Below are 24,199 nucleotides of genomic sequence, written 5' to 3' on the forward strand. Positions count from 1 at the left end.
TTGGCAATTGCTACTCTGTTAAGCCCAAAATAAACAGAGGACTTCATGGTGGGCTGCTTGCTATACATTTTCTACCCATTTATTGCAACACATACTGTCATGGGAAACTGTGTGTCTCTCCAAAGGAAATATGTTTCTGCAATACACACAGTTATGAATAAGTGAGTATTCAGCAGTATCCCTTGCCCCTCACCCAGCTCACGTGTGGTGTGTGGGTTTGTCACAATCAGCCATTGGAATAATCTCCCCAGGAAAGTGTTGGATTCCCCAACATTGGACACTTTTAAGATTCAGCTGGACAGAGTGTTGGACCATCTTGTCTAGACTGTGCTTTTGCCAAGAAAGGTTGGGCCAGCCGATCCTTGTGGTTCCTTCCAACCTGGTACTCTGTGATTCTATGAATCTGTTGTTTCTGCTGTCCCTAATATACACATCAATGACTCAGAGAACTCATTATTCAGCAGCAGCTCTCCCCACAGCCCTTGACGAGGTGGATTAGGCATGTCCTCTGACACAGCACTTACCATGGCCTGGTGATGACTTTGTGATCAATGACTCACAGATCTGCACCAAGGGAGTAACCTCCCCTTTGTGAACCCCCAGATTGCACCTCCATTGTGCCCTGGCCTGGAGCTTGCCATCTGTCCCTCTGGTGTTCTTCTATTCACACAGGTCTCTGCATCAACCTGCCTTCCTCATGCTAGTAAAGTGGGCCTCACCAACAGCTATGGTGACCAAAGCTATAGCCCATCACATTACTGACTCTGTCCTTCGGATCTTGGTGTTTTGCAGGAATCAGAAGCTATGAGCTTGACTAGCTGGCTTGGACTACCGTTCCCTTATCTGTTCTATCAGATATGTCACTGTGGCCCTGCGTGGCAATCCCCATGCTGTGCAGTGAGCTCAGGACATGCAGAGCAGGTTCCCAGACCACCATCCTCACCAACGTACAGAACAAATGAAACTGTCATAATCCACAGGAGAACAAAGGCCAATCATTTTCTGCCTGAATTAAACATTTCTTTCCAAAGTTCCATGGCTCGCCAAGTAGAAAATAATCCAGATGATTCTGTTTATTGTTATACTGGTTAATTTTCCTTATTTCAAAATTGTCCTTTTTTTCACTAAACTTCCTAGTCATGCAAATGTCATTCAGCTTTATTCAGATAAACCACATTAAGTACATAGGTTTGGCAGAGAAGTGCTCCTTTCTGCCCCAAAACTAATTCTAAATTTGTGGAATACTCTCTGTGAACAAACAATGTTTTTATTAGCTTTATAGAATGCATCTGCCCTCTACAGAAAAGATGGTTACTGACAGCACAAGAGATGATACAGAAAAAATTAAATCTAGCATTCAAAACAATAATGAGTATTCGTACGTATTAATATTCATACCAAGCTTAAAATTCGTACTATTCAGATCACAGACCACTATGGAATGCTATGGCAAAGAAACGATATAAGCAATGATAATTACCATTTTAAAATAGTTAATAGTGTGAAGTGGAAGATTTAATGTGTTTTCTTCCTTTAATGTACAGACCCATTCCCAGAATTTCACTGGACCGTGTGGACAGACCAACTGTCACAGCTGTCTATCAAGGCTGAATTAGACGAAGATGAACAATACAGGCTTTGTGGTTCAACTGAAGCAGCAGCCTCAAAAGTTTCCATTTCTCATCCGAGGGCACTGTGGGAGCATTGTCCTCCCCCACTCTGAAAAGAGAATGGAACAATTATGTTACTGAAATTCCTCCGCAGTGGGTTTGAAAGACTGTTTATGTCCAGCCAGGGAGACAGGGAAAACTAAAAGCAGGGGTTTCATGACAGCAGGTGGGGGCAGTTTCAGGATATGTACTTCAGTGACATAATGGTCCTGATTCTTCTTTTTTAGGGTAAAGCCAGCGCTGGAAGATTTACTAGCAATGGAGGAAATGGCAATAAAAACAACTAATTAGATGCAGCAGTAAGTTGAAACAAAGCTTTACAATTGGCTTTCTGAATCAATAGGTAATTGATGCTAATTTGGAGATCATGGTGGTAAACTGTTATAGAAAGCAAAATACACTTGTCACAGAGAAATTTTTACCATGTACTATTTTAGGGGCCCTACCAAGTGAAGTACTGAGTACACAGCTCTCATGGGAGTCAGGTGGGCTCAGGAGATAAAAACCAATCACCTAATTTGTCCCTCCTAATGGCAGTAATATTCATTAGCAGCAGAGATAAATCAATACTTGGTTTCATGCAAACACGTATTCACATGCTAACACGTATTCACATGCTTCAGCACAACCGTACGAAATCAGCTGCTCAGGTTGCCTCAGGCTCCTGAGGTTATTTTAGTGCCAACTGTAGCTCAGTACGTACAGACAAAAAATCCATTAGTGCTTGGGTGCAAATGGTCACCTGGGACTACAATTGCTTGCAGGGTCAACACATTTCTAGAGAGTTCCCACTCTTCTTCTTAAAGAGGAAGGGTGTGTAGAGGCTGTCAGTCACCAGCAGCGCTGTTAAGAACTCAGCAATCTACCCATGAAACAACCTGTGCCATGATTTCCATGTGCCTCCTGGTTATTGTCCAGTACCCCCAAAAGTAATGGTGTCTGGCAGCAGGACCATTTGATGGTCAACTTGAAGAACTTTCTACCAGCTACCTTCTAAGGGAGGCTGTACGCCCTTCACAGAGTGGCTGGTTTTAGCCACAGTTACAGTTCATGTTTATCTACCCAGAGTTTGGTATAAAGGTGTAACGTTAAAGAACAGGTAATAAGAATAAGTTATTCTCCATCTCTGGAACAAACTCTTGGTGTGTTTCTCTGAGGGCTGCTGATATGAGGGTGCAGGGACCAACCCCCAACCTTAAGTGAAAAGAAAGGTTCCTCTTGCATGGACAGAAGATACTGGATCAGGGAATTAGACTGAAAAATCTGACCAAGTAAGCTCAAAGAAACAATAAACTTTGTGTTCTTAAGGTTCTGTGTAGGCAAGCTAATGCTGTGACACAATGACACTTTCTCAATCTCAATTAGCACTGAACTAATTAACAAAACTGTTTTATACACTGCAGTGAGTAGTATCTCTCTTCTTTCTTGGATAATCCCTAGTGTGATGTAAGGGTGACTGAGTATCTAATTACTCCTTAATTGAATGCACATTTTGTATGTTTTTCACTAGTTCGAGTTTAATGCTTTTGGTCCAAAAATCAAAGTCAGTGAAATTAAGTTGAACTGGGATTTGGGCAGCTATTCTATTAATGGATTACTTTTGGAAAGGAGCCTAATTATGAGCCAGTCTGAAGATTTCAGTTGTGTTTGTTACAGAAATTTTTAATGTATTGTCTGGCAAAAGACTGATTGTATTTATTGGTAGTGTCGTTATTCATGTTTACCCTTTATTCTTGTTTAAGAGTAATTTTTCTACCATGTTAAATTAATAGCACTGTTCCATAATATACGTAGTCAAGTAACACACTATTTAGGCTAAAGATCTATGTAGATACTAATATGCCTGCTTCTCTTAGTCTTCTGAAAAGTTTCGGAAATGTAATATTTGAGTTACAATTGTACAAATGTGCATGTGTATTATAATCAGAAAATTGCCTAGATGCCTTGCTTGTTTATGGATTGTATTTCTGCCTCTGAAATCTCCTTTGCTTGAGTTGAGTCCTACATATATTAAATAGAGCCTCACTGCTTCTGGTGGAGACTTCTACAGATCAGACAACCATCCTCAAAGAAACGCTTTCAGGATCAGTGCCATAATGTGTAAATACCTGGGAAATGTGACAGCTATTATTTCAATACCCATGGTTTAAAAAGAAAAAAAGAAATATTAACAAGGTCAATCAAAATTCAGAAATTGTCATCAGAATGTAAAAAACCCATTATGCTTCCAAGAATATTTCTTTCTAATTCCTTCATATAATAATTTTTCATATATATAAAAAATATATATGGTGTGCGTATATATATTTATATACTTAGATTCCTCACAGAGAATAAATTTCCTTGTACAAAGCTGGGATAAATGCAAGACTGTAACTTTATCTCAGAAACAAGGAGCAGTGGCAGGAGCAAAGATAGGCCCAAGCTGGTATAATTTTAAGAACCTAAAGTCCCAATGTTCCCATAGTAATAGACAGAATACATTTAAAAGAGAAGATATAAGAAATCTTCAGTAAAAAGGATTATTTTTCAAAGTCTTGCAAAAGTGTTGAGAAAGTGCAAATGAAATAGGATGGCCATGATAACCTGCTTTTCCCTCTGATAGGAAGGAAATACTCTAAGATGTCCCACCGCAGCAGCCTTAGGTCAAAATCACTATACGAGATCAAAAACTGTTCCGCTGCTTAAAAGTAGTCAATTTGCTTTCTGAGGAGCTTTTCCACCACTTCTTTTGTCTTACCATGTTCCTTATCATTATTGTCTCACATAATGTCTCTGTTTTTTCCCTTGTAGAAGCATCTTGCCTCCTTTTCCTTAACAGCAGGTTAAACCAAAAAGTTTAAGAGCTTAAAAAAATCAAAGGACATGGGTGGCAAAACCACTTTCACACTGACTACACATCACCCTTATCTGATACTTTTCCCAAAACAGCACCTCAAAGTATGGTCAGGCATGGATTCATAGTCTCTCAGAAAAAAAAAAAAAAACAAACCTGACTACCTTATGAATCCTTATCTTTCCTGAAGCACTTCACATTCCTTCCATTAAAAGGTCACAATTTATTGAATCTACATCTATTTCTGTGTGCATTTAACAACACCAAACTAGAGTTTACCTTTGTTTCTCTTGAGCTCTGGGATGCAGAAACATCTTTTAAAAATTACAGCAGGTTTTGCTTTGTAGCCCTGCTCTATCATAAACTGTTGTGTTAGTCATATAAAGCTGCGAACTGTCACTGCTGGTATTCTCTTCCTTGAGTGACAATTATCGATTGCAAAAAATGTTTTCAGTAACCCAAATAACTTTGTTGGTTTGGTTTGCTATTTATTTTCAAACCATTGCTGTCTGCTTAGCAAGAGTTTGTTTGCATACTTTCACTGCATTGTTTTCATCCATAGGAAATAATTAGAATAACAAATTCTGTAACTACCCGGATCCTCAGTTCCAATGGAGTAATAATGTCCTTGACATTTGAGAGCTGTTACACTACTATATTTTACATGTACTAATCTAGAGTCTCTATGTTTTAAAAAACAGGTGTAGTTTTATCAAAGACGATTTAAGCTTCTGACCATTTTGCTTCAGCACTAATGTGGAGCATGTTCCCCTCAAATGAAAATAACATGGTGGAGCTTCAGTTTGCATTCGGGCTCCAGCTTTTGTGTTGAAATTGCCAATAAATGTGCTCTGAGGGTGGTTTTTATGACGGGCACTCCCAGCCACATCATCACATCCCACATAGCAGTGTACAAATCGTACATGGTTTCTAGTAAGCAGCTGGAAATTACACTCTCAGAATGCTTTAAATAAAAAGGCTGATGATTAACAATGCATTGTGGATAGCAAAGAATGTGTGATGCCAATAGAGAGTCACAAGTGAAGAAATTTGGGAGCCCTTGTCATCATGAAGTATCTTATTTGAAGCATAAGCAGGGTCTGATTCCTCAGCTATCTTATGATTTTTTTAGCCTTGAAAAGGAATCACAGTATTTTATTTCTTCTTGGCTTCTTCTTTACATGCTAAGGAATTCCAACTGTTTTCCATTCCTCCACCAATATTTGTCTCTTTCTAGAAGAGCTGAGTAAAGGACTGAACACGGGCAATTCCAATGTGGTACTCATTCTACAAATAAATACAACTCAAAATGGTTTTCTTCCTCATTTAGGCCTTGATCACTCCCTATACTGATGCTCTGGCCAGGACATAGCGTAAATCCCTACGAAACCAGCAACCAGCCAACCAACTCTTGTTTGCCTGGTCTACCATAGGCCTAAATTGTGGCTCCTGTGTCAGAGATATGTCACATAAGCAACGTAAGTGTTTTGCTGCTCACGAATTTGAATCCTCAGCAGAGGGAAAACAAGTCAGACTGACATCACAGGGGTAGCCTAAAATCTCAGTGCGCACCCCCCTCCCATTACAATGAAGTAGTGGGAAGCAACCTGAAAACGCACCATCTTTCAGCCATTCCTGAAGCTCTTGGTCCCCTGAACGCTCCAAAAGTTTTGGTGTGTTTCCAGTAGGTCTCTGATTATGGTGTGTGGGTCAAAAGCCAAAGGCATTTGGCCCTCTGTCCTATAGTCTCACACTCAAAGGTGAGCACATTCTCAAGTACTCTGAAGTGGCAGCAGAGTGCTGGGCACTATACATGAGCTCTTAAAAACAGGAGAACAATAGTCAGCTTTGTTGATAACACAAAGCTCAGTTTCTTTCAAAGACTGAAACCTAACAATTAAGCCAAGCACCTTTTAAGCACAAAACCTAAACTCATGGAGACAAACAATGACTGATGAAAAATCACTTGCTGAGAAGCAGCATAAATACTAGTATTTTATCAAATCTAGGAAATTGATGTTTGTATTTCTAAAGAACTAGTGTTGATAATCTTTGTGTTGGTTTTTGGTTTTTTGTGTTGTTTTTTTTAAACCAGGAAGAAGAGAAGAATGGTCATAGTAGCCTAATGATGGCTGCTGAAAGCTCACTCTGGCTCTGGATCTACGCAACAGGAAAGCATAAAATCCCCAAGTACTGGAACGTCAGCAGAGAAACTTCTTTGTGAACTACAAAGGCTACTAGTAAACTGAGAATAAAGGTATACATTGACTGGTAAAGTAAAACCTCCACTGAAATGCAAAGTTCACTGAGATCTGCTTAGGCAAAGAAATACAGACCAGAGCATCCTGCTACTCTTCCCTCTGTTTCTCAAAGGCAAGGCACAGCTCCATAGCTTACTCTGTATTTTAATTTCCCTTCATATTCTATAATGTAGTTACCATACAATATGCAGTGCCAGACAGAGGAGAGGGCACCACTACCTGTTTAGTACCAGCTCATTCCCACTGGCAACACGGATCCCCTGTTCAATGTCCTACAGAAAGAGCAGTGTAGTTCTGTGCCACAAAAGCAGCTCAGCAGCTTCAAAAGCAAGTTATCTGCACTGTTCACACGCTAAATGCACCAGCTACAGTCACCACATTGCCCTCTCTCCTCACTGTGAAACTAATGCTGTGCCAATTTCTGATTCTCTGCTCAGAGCTCTCAATATCACGCAGACAGTCTCTGCAGTATCAGTCTCTGTTCCTCTCACCCTAAATTACTCCTTCCTGTTCCTCAGGCCTAGCACAAGCTTGGTATTTTAATGATGTCATTTATTTGTTTTCCTCTAATCTTGAATGTACGACTGGGAAAATGGTAATTATATTAAGAATGGTTTTTAATCCAAATTAATTTCTGCTATCCTAAGTTACAGGACATTGGATAAACTTGGAGCTACTTACAAGCTGAAGTCTACCAAATATGTATGTGTATGTATGAACGTGTACATGCATTTGTATATATATAAACTGATGCTTTTTCAGGAGTTTCTGAATCAGTCTCAAAAAAATGTTCAGGAGAACTGGAGTAATGTACATAGACAGATGGAGTAGGTATAAGCCGTCATCACAATTGGAGGACAATTCTTTATTCACAGATACAAAATAAATTGTGTCTGAGATGTGCACTTTTCAGACAAGACACTGGAAATAAAATTCTTTAGTTTATTAATTATGCTTAGTGGAAAGGAAATGAAAGTTTATCACTTTCAAAAGATAATATTCTTACAATATTATTTTAGCTAGTTATTTTTTAGAACTAGGTCTTACTGCCTTCTATTAAAATAATTTCATTGATTTCAATGACTTCTGTACCAGGCACTTATCTGACCTCCTCATAGTAAATAGGAGCAATGCCATTTAATTACCCTATGCATGGAATCATGCTTATACACCCTGATTTATAAAGGGATGAAGACATGGAGGCATGTCATACTGAATTCAGTATCACTATCAATTCAAGTTGATACTCAGGTGTTTGATATCAGACACCTTGCTCATTCAGAGATAAAGCTGTTCCATTGATATAACAGAGGAGAAAGGGATATCTATCAAATCAGTTAGATATGAAGCAACAAGGATTAAAGAGAGGGTAAAAATCCATTGGAAACCACAAATAATGCTGTCTTCTGTGCCACTGGAAAAGAACTTACACATTAGGTAAGGTGGCAAGCCCCAAAATATAATAGCCTGCTGGAATACTCACAATTCACATGTTAAAAAATAGTGAGTCAGGACTCAAATTGCCAAAATATTAGGCTTTAATAAAATAGAAGAGTTAAGGTTCTCCTTATTTGATTTCTAGGAGTGGTAGCATTTGTTTTCTCCGTGGGTGAGCTTTGCTGCATAACAATAAGAATTACAAATCTTTTTCCAACATCTCCTGAGATTATTAAGATATAGCCTGATGCCCATAGCAATGGCTCTGAGTCAAGTATGAAGTATCTGTGGTAACACTGAGGAAGTCACAATGTTATCCTTTCTCTTTTTTCCTTCAGAAAAGGATCTGGGAGCCCTTGTAAACAACAAATTGAACATGAGTCAGTAATGCACCCACACAACAAAGAAGGCCAACAGCCTCCTGGGCTGCGCTAGGAAAAGCATTGCCAGCAGGTAGAAGGAGATGATTCTTCACTTCTATTCAGCAATGATGAAGCATTTGGAGTACCGGGTCCAGTTCTGGGTTCCCTGATTCAAAAGAAACATGGACACACTGGAGTGAGTCCAGCAACAGGCCACAAAGATGATTAAGATGAGAGAGCTGGGACTGTTCAGCCTCAAGAAGAGGTGTTTCAAGAGGGATCTCATCAATGTGTACAAATACTTTATGAGAACACGAATACAAGATGGTGCCAGACTCTTCAGTGGTATCCAGTGAAAGGAGAAGAGGCAATGTGTACAGACTTAAATACAGGAAATTTCATTTAAAATTAAGAAAAATCTTTTTCCCTCCAAGGGTGGTCAAACACCAGTACAGGTTGCTCAAAGAGGTGGTGGAGTCTTCATCCGTACAATATTCAAAACCCTGTGGCCCTGAACAACCTGCTGTAGTTAATGCTGCTTTGAGCAGAGGATTGGACTAGTAGGTCTCGAGGGGCACCTTTCAACCACAACTATTATGTGATTCTGTTGTTCTTCACTGTCTAAAACTGAACTCAATTTTTGCACGTTGCATGTCTGAAAGCAAATCTGTACTGAGCTTTCCCTCCAAATTCCTTAACACCTGACTTATTCTGTCACTACTGGATATGATTTAAAGAGGTTAGAAATGAGAAAAATAATAGCTTTTTGGAGGGAAACATAAGTGAAAACTTTGGCAACTGCAGGAGAAAAAGGATGTAAAGACTGTTCTATAAGGGATATATTTCAAAACCACCCATACAAGAGACTTTAAAGTTGCATTAACCCCGGGCTAAAGGAGACAGATGCATTTTTAGCAGAAAAATCAGAGCCAAAAGAGGCCAACTAGGTAGCAACAAACTTATTACAAATCCCACTGCATTAAAGAGAGCAGTGAAGCTACAAAGTTCTACCTGTTTCATCCTCCTGAAGGCTCCCTCTAGAGCCCGGTCAAACTTTGTTCTAGAACCAGAGGGCACTATTTTCAGACCCAGGCTTTCCCACAATAGAGGAACATTAAAAAAAAAAAAAAATCAGTTCTTTACCTGAGATTACACACCATGATATATCACATTTGTGTCATCTCTGCTTTCGATTCAACAAATTACCATAAATTTCATCAAAGATCAACATAAGCCACTTGATCATGAGCTACAAAGGGTTCAGTTCCATCACAGTTTAAACCAATGCTGAAGAGCAGATGTTCTGAAGATTTTGAGCACAGCATGCATAGAGCCTGCATTTTGATTCCATCAAAACGAATTAGACCTTTCAAGCAACCTCTTTCTACTCTTGTCTATTGAACACTTCTGGAAATATTTGTCTTCTTCTTTCCCAAACAGAATGATGAGGCTATGGAAAACTAATGTTCCTCAAGGTTCTTCAAGTGGCTGTACCACACTGGCTTGGAATAAAAGAAAATATTGAAAACTCTATTGACAGGAGTTCCAGCAGCCTTGGCAGAGGGACATCATGTCAGAAAAGAAGTCCACCAGTGTATTTGTAATTGTAATATTCAAGACATGCCAGACCTTTAGAATAAAAGGTAATCTCCTCTTTGAAAGGAAGACATGCTCCCTCTTGGATCACTATGCAGATGCCACCCTGCAAACTATTACCTCCACATCTGCTACTGAGTCTTCACAGAAATATACAGCCCATATCAGCAGTCCCAGTTTAAGGACCATTACCCATTCCCATGAATTAGGACAAGTGTCTTTTCTGAGGATGTCTGAGGTCTGTGTGAGCATCTCCTGCTCCTCAACATCTTCCTCCTGGAGAGAACTCTGAAAAAATCACTACGAATAGGCAGGACTGTTTTCTTCTCTTTCTCCATTTTTGCATAGAAGAAAGGTAATCAAAGCCACATGATTTCTTTTCACGCTTCATATATCTAGTTTCCAGCTCCCCAGAGATAAACCCAATACCAAGGACATATTGTGAACCCTTGATTGGTTCAGTGCTATTTGGACTGATGCATCCAAAACTAAAAAGAAGACCTGGCCAAATGAATTTCTGATAAATAACTCAATCAGGTGTAGAGAGCCAAGTGCCATTTCTTCTGTGGGCTACACAAAGCCAGGAGTCACAGTTCTTTCTCAGTGCTTGAGAGTCCACAATTAGCATAGCCTTACAGTGAGGACTATCATTTTACATTAAAAATTCTATCATTTGGGAATTAAAACTGCAGATTATTTTGTGAAGCATGGCCAAGATAAATCTTATTATTTAAAACAAAACTTTTAAGTATTGACAAATGTAATAAAATTTCAAACATGAAAGCAAAAGGGAAATTTTTACATTTCAATTCCAGCACTGTAAAGGAAACTCTTTCATGCTTAAAAATCAAACTCAGCATGTCAAGTAATTTCACTGTTACAAACTTGAATTACCTGCACTGGCCTGAGAGCATTATTCACCCTCTGAGAAAAACTGTACTTTAATATTGCTATGATTTTCCCAAGTAATTTTTATGCAGAAGCCGGGATGAATTTGAATCATCCATTTCAAGATTAAAGTGACGACATTTGGTGACTGCAGAGAACCATGTAATTGAGAATTGGGCTTAGGGATGTGTCCAAAATTAAATATGGGAATGAGAAAACAATATTAATACAGGGACTAATGTTTCACTTTCTTAGATTAAATTCTGGAATGCAGATATTAAATAAGGTTATAAAATACAAATAAACCCTTACTTTAGAAATGTTTAGATGTATATTGAATGCTTATGCTGTATGGAAAGACCATGAAATTGTTGGCCACTGTCTCAGCCCATTTAATAATTTCTGTCACATGCAGGAGGAACGATAATCTTCCCCCTTGGTTTTAATGGATCAATTTTTGGAAGCATTGAATTATTAATCTCTTTTAGGGGTTATCTGCTGCCTGATCATTTGTTAACTTCATACAAAGTTGAGGGCCAGACCCAGAGCATGCTCTGAAGAGGCTTAACTCCACAACAGAGCCTGACGTGAACTAAGGAGTTCCATCGTTAACATAGACAAGGGAGAAATTTAAAGTACAAATAAAGGTCCTTACCCAAAAGTGTATATCAAAAACCTTTCAGCAGCATGCTTCCAGGTGAAACTCTGGATGGATTGGTTCTCTTGTGAGCATATGACTTTGAAGAAATGTGCAGATTGAGAAACTGATGCTTTTATATAATGGATCCTACCAGCAAAATAGGGTAATGGAGAGTACCCAATGTTTTTATTATTTAAATAAAGTTTGTTGTAGGATGGTAGATGAAAAATTTTGCAATGTTAAAAAGTAGCAGGACTTATTAAAGAAAGCAAGTGAACAGATTTGTTCTTTTCTTGAAGACTTCACACATTAGGTGTCTTACTATGTGTATCAAGGTAAGGCCACTTCATTACAAAATCAGCCATGAATGTTGATGTCTTGTCTCACTGCTTTCAAGGTAACTAGTTGTCTTGGTAGCAAATTTTCTTTAACTCTCTAAGAATCTCATTACTATGTTTTTCACTATAGTAAAACATTGACTGACTAAGTATAATGAGGTTTAGGAATAACTATCGGGCACTGAATACAACATCATCCTTAAATTCTTGCTCTCTGAGCCAATTAAGGCTGAAAACACCACTGAGAAGTAGCAACTACTTCAATGAATGAAATACTTAAAATTAACCATGACAGAAGTTAATTAGTTTCCTCTTGTATCTGCACTCATTTTGCCCAAGATTTGATCTGATTGGGAAAGAGCAGCATTGTGAAGCAGGGAGAAGGGATCCAAAAAAAAGGGCCTCCTTTGAGAATGAAAGGTGTCCTTCCAGAGCTACTACTGTGGTTTTCAAAAGATAACAGAAGAAAGATTCACCTGTGACTGGTCTTCTAAAAACATGGTACGAAATCAAACAGTGAACCTCACTTCGTGGGGGAATCTGTCACATAACCTAAGCATGCTGTGCTGTTGCTCACTGCAGTGGTAGAAATTTGAAGTTATAAGAAGTAACTGTGATCTAACTGCGTGATCCACTGCCTACTGAAATCAATACAAACATTTTAATGAACTAAATCACATATTATATTCCAACCACTAAAGAACGTAATAGTAACCAAACTATTCCAGCCACTAAAGAACAAATAGTAACCAACCTATTATACCAGAGGATAAAATAAAACAGTACAGTGTAAAAATTTAGATTGTGACAATATATCATAACATCAGCTGAAATGAACTCAGTGCATTTCCTCCTTTAGCTAAATCTCCCCTATGAAAAATTATTTAAATGTTTTGATTTTTCCACTAAGCTTCTACTTACCTGAATAAAGATTTATTTCTCTTGTTTTTCCTCTTCTGCTACTGAAATGCAGCTCTGATGACTCTATCGCTAAGTGGCTGAGTTGGTCTGAAGTTATCTCCTAGGATTCCATCACAGCCCTCTAAAAGTTCTGCACCTTTAACATGGGTCCTCAGCCTACGAAATTCCTCTATCTGAAAGGCAGAAAAACAGACATGAAGAAGCTGAGACACATGCTTCACTATGGGATTAATGATCAAAATAAGCCCCGCCCAGCCACTTCTGCAGCTTTGAAAATTGGAGTCTTCAGGCACCATATACTAAGGTCAATAAACATCATTAATAACATTTTTAAATAGTTGTCAGCACTGTCAAAACATTTAACATGTAGAGAAAAATAAGAATTTTCATGCACATGGTTTGGTAAACACCCTTTCTTTTGCGTAACTTCTTTTGGGATCTATAACCTTCTTAGCCATTGTAGATTACATCCTATGAATCAATTTCACAGTTGTGACATGAGAGTAATCATTCTGGACTTCATCAAAGAAGTGCATTTCAGGAATAATTTAGTCGACTATAAATTGTTTTGAATTTCTTCCAGTGATTTATTTATTGCCTAAAATTCTTGCTTCAATTAAATAAAAACTATTTTCTAAGTCAGGAGAATTCTGAAAAGACTCTCAGCTTTAGAAGAAGTCCATTGACATCTTATATGGAAAATGTGGTTTGTCCAATCAAAACAAAATACCACTCCAAAATTTCTGTAGATGTGGGTGCTGAGTATACTCAGAAAATCAAATACGGTCAAAAATCAACATAAAACATTTCAATTGGTCCAAATTGAAAATATTTCTGGTTTATAGACTCCTTTTAGATTTTTCTAAACCTAATCTGTTGTAGGGAAGAATGTGAGCAGCTTCCATCTCCATCCCTGGTATCAGCATATCAGCATCAAGCTCCGTGTGATAAAAAACTAAGAAAATCAATGTGTAGCTCAGTAACATAGACCTTATTGTTCAACAGTGCCATCTTTAAGAGCCTGGTATTCTAAATAAGTAGTTAAACTACTAACAAAATTGTGATTGTTTTTCCTGTGGCATATTGGCAAACTCTCTTAGCTGGATACAGCAAATCTGCCTGAAGGCTGAGAGGCTTCCCTGGCCTGAGCCTCTGCTCTTGTACTGGCCCTGGGATGCCTCTCTATCCAGCTCAGCTGTCACTGGAAGCTGAAGCTACACAGAAAGCGAAGTGGAGCCTGAAGTATTTAATCATTTTATCATGTAAGAAATTACAGAGAGTGAATTTCTCCATGAAAAACATCCTATGAAGGATTACTGGGAGAATGGAAGTGTGATTCCACAATTAAAAGAAATTAGGTACTAAACAGCAGGTAATGGTATTTTTATTCTCATATTGCCTGCAGAGAACACTTTCTTACTGCAACCTGGAAGACAACTGCCTTCATTGTTTTCTGCTCTACAGCAGAATTGATCCAGACTGATTTACTTGATTTAGAGGCTAACTAGTTCAGGTCTTCCTAAAAACCAGTGTGCTTAGAAATCAACACTCAGCTTCCTGCAGCTGAGATATAAGGCAACAGCTTAGACTCAAAAGATAAAAGCAGAACAAACTGTAAAGCTCCTTGAATGTGCTTTTAGAGGCAGATCCTTATTTTGGAAGGTTGGGGGTTTTTTATGTTTATTTAAAGCAAACTGAAAACAAACCCACTACAGGCTAGAAATTGAAAAAGTCTTCAGGAGTCAAGTGCTGGTAAATTGCTGAATGGGTTTTGTAAAGATACTGTCTTTTACCATCTGAATCAACTCTGGAAAGTCTGAGATAATTGTAGTTTAGGAAGGAGCTCTTTACAAAAATGTGGCTTTTGTTTGATCTTCTGAGAATGAGAGACTTCAAACAAGCACAGATGAAGGAGAGGGAAGAGCAGACTGTCTGCAAAGCTGGCGTCTGAGAGCTGTTTCCTGCTGTAACTACAAATGCTCCGCCTCAGTCCCCATAGTGAAATATTTCTCCAGGAGAAAGCAGCTTCCAGTCAGGAAAGTAGGACTGACCCGATCCCCATGCCTGCTCTTTAGTCTTCAATGAAGTCAAGAAATGCAGCCCTACTCCAAGGGGAAATTGCTCCTGAGATCATCAGCCTCCTCGTTCAGTCCTTCACATCATGGTTCAGACCCCTGTGACACTGATCCTCTATACACATGGTGCTCTGCCTCACCCTTGAGAAGTGCTTCTGTCAGAAAAAGATACTAACTGTGCTGACACTACTTCCCCCATTAAATTTCCACACGATTAGGCAATATGTGTGCCCCATTCATCCTTCTTCATCTCATATAGAGCACTTATCATCACCTCCCAACCCCTTACAAGTCAGAGCTGTGAAGTACACCCTGTAGGACTGCCAAGGAATAGATACTTTAGAGGCAAACTGCTAAGCACCCTTGGATATTCACCCACTTTCCACGGGAACAGCCATTTATAAAAGCTTTTCTCATGCTCAGAAGACAGTAAGGATGACCTAGGCCTGTTCACATCGAAATTCAGGATCAAATTCCAAACAATGAAGAGGTAAATCCACAATGTTAACAGTCACATTTCTATGAAGTAAAAGCATTTAGTTTATATTTTGTAGAACTTTGTGAGAGTGCATTTACCACTTCCCTGTATTCAGATCCTGAATACTGCATTCTTCTTTTTCACTTAAATATTTGCTGAATAACAGAACACACAAAACAAAGAATTTGCATGTTTTCTATACAAAGGTTTCTTCTATATGAGGGATAGAAGCATTATCCTTCTGCTTGAAAATTTCACGTGCCTCCATGATACCTTCCCAGGCCACAGACCTGCTTCCCAGTGAACAGAATACCATGAACTTCTCAGTGGCTTCATTTCACAAACTACATAAATTTTGCACAATTCCAGCTCTGTATGCTAGTTACTATTTCTGTCCTTTAGGAGGTCTCGATTGTGAATGAGTTGGACAAAAGGACCAGAGACCTCGCTGTTCAGTACAAAACCAGTTAACTCTGACAATGAGTACCTCAGAACAACAGCTCCGCGCTGCATCATCGTTTAAAATCCCTACTCTGAGTGGCTCAGACCATGCACTTCATCTGTATTTCAGTGAATCACAAAGCACATTATTCATGTATGTCCAATTTTTAAAAAAAATTAGCAGAGAGAAGCACAAGCAAGTCTTTTCCATTATTTCCCGCTCTTTACTGGCCTAATAGGAGGGAGTTTTCTATTTTCTCCCATTGCAATTCAGCAGCGTACATGCATGGGCGAGGTGTCTCACAAAAGCAGTCAACACAGTTCCTTCTGGGCTGGATATTTCAACACAAGAAAAGTGAGAATGATAAAAAACACAAAATATGGCAGGAATATGCAAAAAGAGCACTGCAGGGTACAGCTTTCCAGATAAGCACCTTTCCAATTAGGTCAGTAATAGAACTCCAAGAAGCAGATTTGCAAAGTCCTTATTCTCCAGGGGAGAAGAGCCAGCTGCACACTTTATCCAGACCTCACAGAAGGACCCATGAAAAAAACGGCTCTTTGGTGGAAGTGAAGCCTCATGTCAAAGAAAATGACTCCAGCAAAGCACATCCTGACGCTACAGTCCTGGCTTGCTCTTTTGCTACTCATATAACCAACACACTCAGATCCCAGCTGCTGAAGTGAGGTGCAATAAGGAGATGAATCTCTTTTCACTTAACATTGACCTAGATCAGTAGAAAATCAACTAATGAGTTGAACTTTACTGTCTACAAATGCCTTCGAGAGAAACAGAAGAAGATTCTCTACTTTGCAATGGTCAGCCCATTATGCCTATGTCAAGTCAAAAAGATGGACCCAACATGTTACAATTACACAAAAATTTACAGGTGGTTTAATGAGTTATCATGTTTTAGTAACCTTTTTATAAAGGCTCTATGTTCCCTCCACCTGCTGTACGGACTGTAAGTTTCATTCGTGGGTGGTTCATGGTTGCAGAGATACAGTGATTTCAAATGTGGTCCATCTTTTTGAAACACCCTCTAGTTCCTTCTGCATTATTTCAAAATAAGCAAATGTGAAAATAAATGTGTGACTATGAACCAGAATTGCAATTTTATTCATTTTTTCCCCTTATGACCCACAGTTTGTTAAGCTAATCAATACTGCTATGTTAATTACAGAAAATGAGAACGTGAATAAGTATCTTAGATCCAATATATTAGCTAGCTTCATCAGAGGAAGGTAATAAAACGCCTTCCATATCAGACTGTGTTCTTCTTTAATGTTACTTGTTATTGACACTCCAAAGTTTGTTATTTTATGGACTGAAAAATGAAAATAGAAAGCCTAGAATTTGTCTCTTACTGGCGACAACCACAGATGCTACTAGTATTTATAGAAATCACTTGAAGTTTCATAAGCTATGTTCATTAGTATCCCACATAAGAAAGTTCTACGAGTTAATGACACATGTAAAAATAATGTATTTAAATCCATTAGAAATGCATTTGCACTGAAATCTATGCTTTAATACTACAAGCAAGCTTAATAAAATTAAATGCCTTTACCAGCCTTCCATGGATGATTCAGAATGGTATATGCTATATTACATCCTCTTATTTTCCACAGACAAAACCCCTTGCATTTCTAATCTCCCCTTAAATGGAATCCCTCATAGGCACTAATGCTCACATGCACAAAAGAGACCCGATACTTAATTGCAGGCAAAATGCTAATTACAAGTTAAAATCTTGGATGTCTACGCTACAACAAAATATTCTGGCACCCCCAAAATCTTGTTTTAGGCATCCTGGAGAACCCTCAGTCCCTTTTGACTTTAGAATCCCAGAATCACCATCTCTCACTTACTTGTCCCCATATTTATTATCATTTGACATCTGAAAGCAGTATCTGATACAAGTAAAAATTTTATCCCACCTTGGCCAAAGTCCTTCATGTGCTTAATAAGTTTTTTTCTGCACAGCCTTAACTTTAATGCTGCTGCATTCATAGCTACCAGTGAGGGTTTTTCTTCTAATTGATGCTGATCTACAAGTACAAAGTATTGTGGATCATCTTGGCATAAATCCGGTCCAATCTCTCCCTGCTCTGGTGCCACGTCTCACCCACATACTGTGTCAGTGGCAGGAAAAAAAGCCCCTCCGTGACTTGTGTGCCCTTCATCACTGCAATGTTCTTGTTGGATTGGTTTATACCAGTCAAAGTAATGCAGCAACAGAAACCAGCTATCCCTCACCCCAAGGCAGCCATCGTTATGAATCATGCTCTTTTACCCAGGCACTATGGGCCACTTTTTTTCGTAGGCACAATATTGTCTTCTGGAGACTTATTCCCTTCACATTACATTCCAATATCTTGTTTTCTTGTGGTAAATGAGTACATAATACTATTAACTACAGTTGCACCTCTCTGTTTAATTCCCCTTCCTTTCACGCCCTCGCTGTCTCCCACCACATGGATGGCTTGAACTGTGCCATCCTCCATGCATTGACTGGATTAAAATGGAATAGGGACTACAAAATCTGCAACTAGCATGAAATAAAATATCATACAATATCTCAGTGTAATCGCTATGGTCTTTACACTTCTGATCAAGTCCTCTTATTTATCCATATCATATCTGGACAACTAGCTGCCAAGTTACAAAATGCATTCTGTCTTTAAAAGTTATTCCGAATCTAATAATGCCAACGGAGTTCCATTTCCATTTACTCAGTAGTAAGCGGCCACAAGACTTATCCTTTCATAAGCAAATAAATACCAGATTCATGATGAGACACATAGAACTTGCAGCTACCATACCGATAAGCTTATTGGGAGCTATTGCTATTATCCTATGATAAGAATTTGTTCTTCATATGAAAAGAAACACTGCCAATTTCAGACAGTTAATTTTTTTTAAATATTGTGCTGGGATTCCTAGCAAAATTTCAGGTTATTAAAACTGAAATAATTTAAATCTAAATTATCACCTTTTACACTTTTTTCCCTTCTGTTTGCACATGCTTCAGAACAGGCAATGAAAATTAATGCATTCAGCTTCAGGGATTCCAGATAGCTTCACTTAAATTAAACCCACATTCCTCCAGCCGGGATTCACAGACTGTGGGAAAATATTCATCAAGAGTTTTCACTGGTTTTACTGGGCTTATTTGTAGAGAGATTTCAAATATTTTCTATAGAAAGGTTCACATGACTGTCAGATATAATTTAAAAAAACCCCTTTAGAATACATACGTGTGAAATCAAATTTAAATACGTAGTTTCCATTTGACATTTATTATAAAACAGAATTTAAAAAGAGCAAGGTAAGTGTTAAATATAGTTCAATGCAATATAGCTAGCCTGTACTATGTTAATATTTTTCATTCTCCAGGACATAGTGTCCTCCTGTGCTTTTTAGTTCCTTTAACATCAAAAAGCAGTGATATTTGAAAGCTTACAATTACAAAGAACTGAACTTCTTTTGCCCATTGACTTAGTTCTTTCTTTTTCTTTCACTTAAATAAAGAATTATTTTAAATGCAGATGATAAATGGTAACAAGGGTTTTCATCTCTGACCTTTGCATTGCTTTCAGTGACTCAAAAGGCTTAACCTTTATTTGAAAAGCCATGTACTGATCTAATGGGATCTTCAAGAGGAACAGATATATGTCCTGATATATGTATTTGCACGCTATAACCTTTAGCTCATAACCATATTCCAAGGTCACTTTAAGCGTAGCTGTTACCTGCACTTGGGACACAGTCAGAGGATAACGAAATAATATCCAGGTGACACCTTCACTGCAGGGTGGAATGGTCAGAGAGCCCTCATACACCCAGTAGTCACGCAGAAGAGGATCTGAAATTAAAAGAAATGTGGAATTTTAATGACATTAAGGAAGGTAATTATGCCTTTCAATTATGACAGCTTATGATAGCCATGGGCTTGCTCATATGGTGAAGTTAGTAGGCAGTCAGCTAAGGTGTGAATTGATAACCTGCCAAATTTTGTCCACTACTTTCTCATGTGAATGTACATGAGTTTGTGGTCATTATATTACAGTAATTACCCCCTGCAGATAAGTACTTAAAAGATGAAAATGCCACTTTATAGATAGGAAAAATAACACGTGCACAACTCCTTAAACTAACACAGCAAATAGATGTAATAATATAGTGGGAAAGAACTCTGTGTCAAAAGCTCCAAGAGATATCCCATTTTGAATGCAGAGAGGCTGCGGTCACGAAATTTTAACTGACTTCTACATTTAGTATTTGTCTCAAGGACGAATTTATTTAATTTTTTATAAAAATCAGTGAAAACAGCTCAAGCCAAACTTTTCAGTTTGCAATTCTTGTGACATATTTTTTGAGATCCACTAGTGCCTCCTAGGTTTGGAAAAGTGAGTTGAATTTCACAGGGGGAAAAAATCAAGGTTTATTTAAGAATAAAGTTTACAAACTTATTGATAGGTGTATAAATAGAATAACTGTTAGAATAAACAGTTGCCTCTCAAGAAAACATGCAATTGTTTGTCCAAGCAGAGTTTACCTCTATGTACAAGTTTCATTTTAACTATTTTAATTTTAGTTCCTCAAAGATTCCAGTCACACCACACTTCATAAGTGAGACTACACAGGGCTGCCCTTTGCTGGAGGCCATACTCACAAATGACTCCCTGACACAGCTAAAGGAGTACAGAGAGGAAACTGCCTGGTTGTAAAAGAGGGAACAAGAAACAAACCTAGAGAGGAACGAGAGGCAAAGGGTGGTTAATCATGGCACGGACAGCTAAGAGGAAGGTTGTGACTAGCTTGACCAGGACAGAATGGGAGACTGGAAAGGAATAAACTTGCTTGGTTGACCTAAGCTGTTACTGCCATTTCACTACTAGCTCAGAGGAATATCAGTACAATTAAGTCTTGGTAGTGAACCCTGTGATTGCCAGTGAATGGATTTTGGTTTGTTGGTGTAATTTTCCTTCTCAGGGAGTTACACAGCAAATCCATTGAAAGCAAGTTGCATTATCAAACACTCAAAAGTTAAGAACTGCAAGAATTAATTCAGCCCATCCTGTGCATGCATTGTGACACTGTCTCATTATATGATCACGTATGTCTTTTCTAGAGAATCTTTCATCATTTACTTGCAAAGATGGATGATTTTCTTCTGAAAAGCATCTAATAACACTTGGATTTCTCAGTAAGAAATGCGGTCCTTGGTCTTCTTTTTCCCATGCTATTCAAATCCTGCTTGTTAGAAAGACCACGTTTTCTCATTTTTCATATTTCTAATGCACTCATTTCTTCAGTGTCTGAGTGCTTCACAAACATGAATTAATTTATCCTTCCAACACCCCAGCTTGGTGAGGAAGGACAGATTACCCCCACACTTTAAAGCTGGGGAACTGAGGCACGGAGGAGTTAAGGTCAAATGCATCTATTCATCTGAGGTGTTCAATATGAGATGCTTAGAACCTGATTTCTCAGAGTAGTTAACTTTCTATAGCACTTAATGCAGTCAGAGCACTGCTCCCATTGACTTCAGCTGGAGGTGTTAGCACTCAGCACTTCTGCAAATCAGACCCCATGATCTCAAGTCGGGCACCTAGAAAATGAGGAACACATAGTTAGACATGATTTATGAAAATTTTGGTTTAGGTGACTTGATCAGCATCAAACAGGAACAGCAAGGCAGGGGTCCTGTAAAAAATAACTTAAGGTCACACAATCGAAAATATTTTTTATAATGTATATGCATGAAAGGGCACAGGCAGCCTTAATTCCTGCAATTCCTAATTGCTGAGCACTTGACTTTGCAACGTAAACAATATTCTTTCAATATAATTAATAGAGTTTAATGCAGACCTAGATAATTTGGAAAATTAAAGATCTTGCCATGGAATTCAGCTCAGAAGGATTCCTTGCTGAAACATTTGCCTCATAGAAACACTTTTTTTTTAAAGTGTTATTTTTTTTCAAGACGAGGTAGAGAAACTGGTTGCTTCTTTCTGTTACTCTTTAATTTTTAGCTATATTAACTTGAATTTGCCTCCCATTGTCACTACTCATTGTATGCAATACAACTGTCATTGCATTATGGCTTGTCTTTTGATGCTGCCAAAAAGCTACCTTGGTAAGCAGGTAACCTTACACTTCCTATTGTATGCTGAAGTAGAGAAAGGAGGACACAGAGCTCCCCCTCTAGGTGGGATGATAAATTCTCAAGAAAGCTATTAATAGATGCAGCATTGCCAGCAGTGCAGGGACTACAGCATCACATCCCATTCATAACATGAAGGTGCAGATTCATCCTAAATTCCAAAGGCACTTCATCTCTATCCCTCTTAGCAGCACTAGGTGCAAAATGCATTACTGCCTTAAGGGACACGCTCTTAGGCTTGCAATTAGGCTATGCTTTAGACCAAGATTGTCTCAGCCTCTGCAATCAGCTAGTAATCCACCCACACAAAAGGAAGCAAAGGCACCTACCTGGCAATAAAGAGTTGGGATTAAAACAGGGTATTGTTTTGGACTTTCCCTGAAAAAATGAATACAGATCAATCTCATCTCTAGTTTCTTATTAGAATGATGTTGAATTGAGAGGTAAAACACACTGTGTCTTCTTATAACATTAAACCTTGAGTTCCTGTGGCAAAGCAACGTCATTAATAGCCCCTATTTAATCATCATTGCATTTGTCCTTGCAGCTACACAGACACCTCTTTTTTTTAATTCTATTTTATATTTTACTTCTAAGATTATCTCAGCAACTTGTTAACTTTCTGCCTTTAGTACCTGGGCTCCTTCTAGGTCCCAGCCTTGAAATTCTCTACATTAAATTCAGGGGCTCCATACAAAATTAGATTAAAAAACAAGGGCCAAAGTGAGCTTTTCCTTGACTGACATGGATAACACTTAATAAATAAAGCTGGTTCCACATATTTAATGCAATAAAATTTTATGTGTGCCAAAACTATGTTTGATGCTGACCTTCTGAAAGTCATTTGTATAACAGGCTCACAATGACAAGACCTTTCATGACTCTCCTCTACTTGGCTGTCCTTTCAGTAATAAAACTACAGAGTTTCATACACTATTGTTTTCTCTGACACCTTCATAAAAAATGAGTTTATAATATTAAGCATCATGCCTGAAGTTTAACATATATTATTTGACTAAATGCAGATTTTCAGTTCCCTTCTAATAATAGCTTCTAATTTTTCTACACTTCAGCATCCACTTAAGTGCATGGCTAATCTCTCCAGACCAATACAGAATGTCTCATTAATACATTTCAAAATCCTCTGAAATCAGAGGTAAGTATGATTATTTCTATGTCACAGACAGAGACCATGAAGCAGAGAGATGGAAGTAACTTGCCCAAGGTCATTTAAGATAGTATCAACATTCTGGAGAGCACTCATATCTCCTTAGTGCTGCTAGGCTTATTATCTGTCCTTCAGAATCACCAGACATAATCCACCTGACAAGGCAGCATTGTGTTTTTGCTGATTACCCACTGTGAGTTAATATGGGTGCTCAGTTCATCTATTCTTTTCCACTACAAATTAAAACCAGATAAGTTTGAAGATACTGCTGCTGGTGTTCACTAAGCATGGTGCAGTGCTTGCATTCACACTGACTCCGTCATAATCACCAAAAAGGCAGTATTTGCAACCAGTTACTAGCATAGGAGATTAAGTTTTTTGGCCACCAGAAAAGGAAGTAACAACAAAGACTGTATTTTATCTGAATACTGTAAAACGCTGAGGTTCTCATGCAGAACACCAAATGATGGTTTTCACACATGGTTTTACAACAGGTACATCCGAAAACCTTCTCTTGGCTCCATATAGACCCTTCGCTCACTTTCTCTCTGGTCAGTGAAGGAAGCATTTCTTCAGACAATGCCTTACCTTGTACTGGATGTCCTGGAGAATTTCAGTCACAGCCTTTAGGCCCACATGCTCTTTTCCTATCTGAAATACAGCAAGCGAAGATGAGTTTCAGTATTGTGCTATTTCAGAAACTGCGAGGCAAGACAGAGGTCAATCAGAACAGTAAGTTCTGTAGTTGTTTTTAGTTAAGCTACACAACCTTGTGTTAACCAAATACACTGATAGATGGCAACTCCAAATAATTAAATCATTATAAAGCCACCAGTCAGAAGTAATTGAGGTGCAGACAACTGTAATGCAGAGACAGAAACCCAGAGAACAACAAAGAGTCATAGTTAATGCTGG

At 38.4% G+C, this 24,199-nt stretch overlaps 1 protein-coding gene across 1 annotated transcript in view; it reads right to left on the reverse strand.

Moving 5' to 3' along the window:
- Positions 1–1,251: 1,251 nt before the first annotated feature.
- CA8 (carbonic anhydrase 8) overlaps positions 1,252–24,199 on the reverse strand; it is a 51,603-nt gene continuing 28,655 nt past the window's right edge. The window contains exons 5-9 of the mRNA XM_065628575.1: positions 23,873–23,935; positions 22,446–22,494; positions 19,700–19,812; positions 12,950–13,122; positions 1,252–1,719 (exon numbers count right to left, since the gene is read on the reverse strand). Coding sequence (XP_065484647.1) covers positions 12,988–13,122; positions 19,700–19,812; positions 22,446–22,494; positions 23,873–23,935 — 360 coding nt within the window. The 3' untranslated portion in view covers positions 1,252–1,719; positions 12,950–12,987. The remainder of the gene's footprint in view (positions 1,720–12,949; positions 13,123–19,699; positions 19,813–22,445; positions 22,495–23,872; positions 23,936–24,199) is intronic.

Source organism: Caloenas nicobarica, chromosome 2 (assembly GCF_036013445.1).
Source record: "Caloenas nicobarica isolate bCalNic1 chromosome 2, bCalNic1.hap1, whole genome shotgun sequence".
In the NCBI taxonomy this organism is placed as follows: Eukaryota; Metazoa; Chordata; class Aves; order Columbiformes; family Columbidae; genus Caloenas; species Caloenas nicobarica.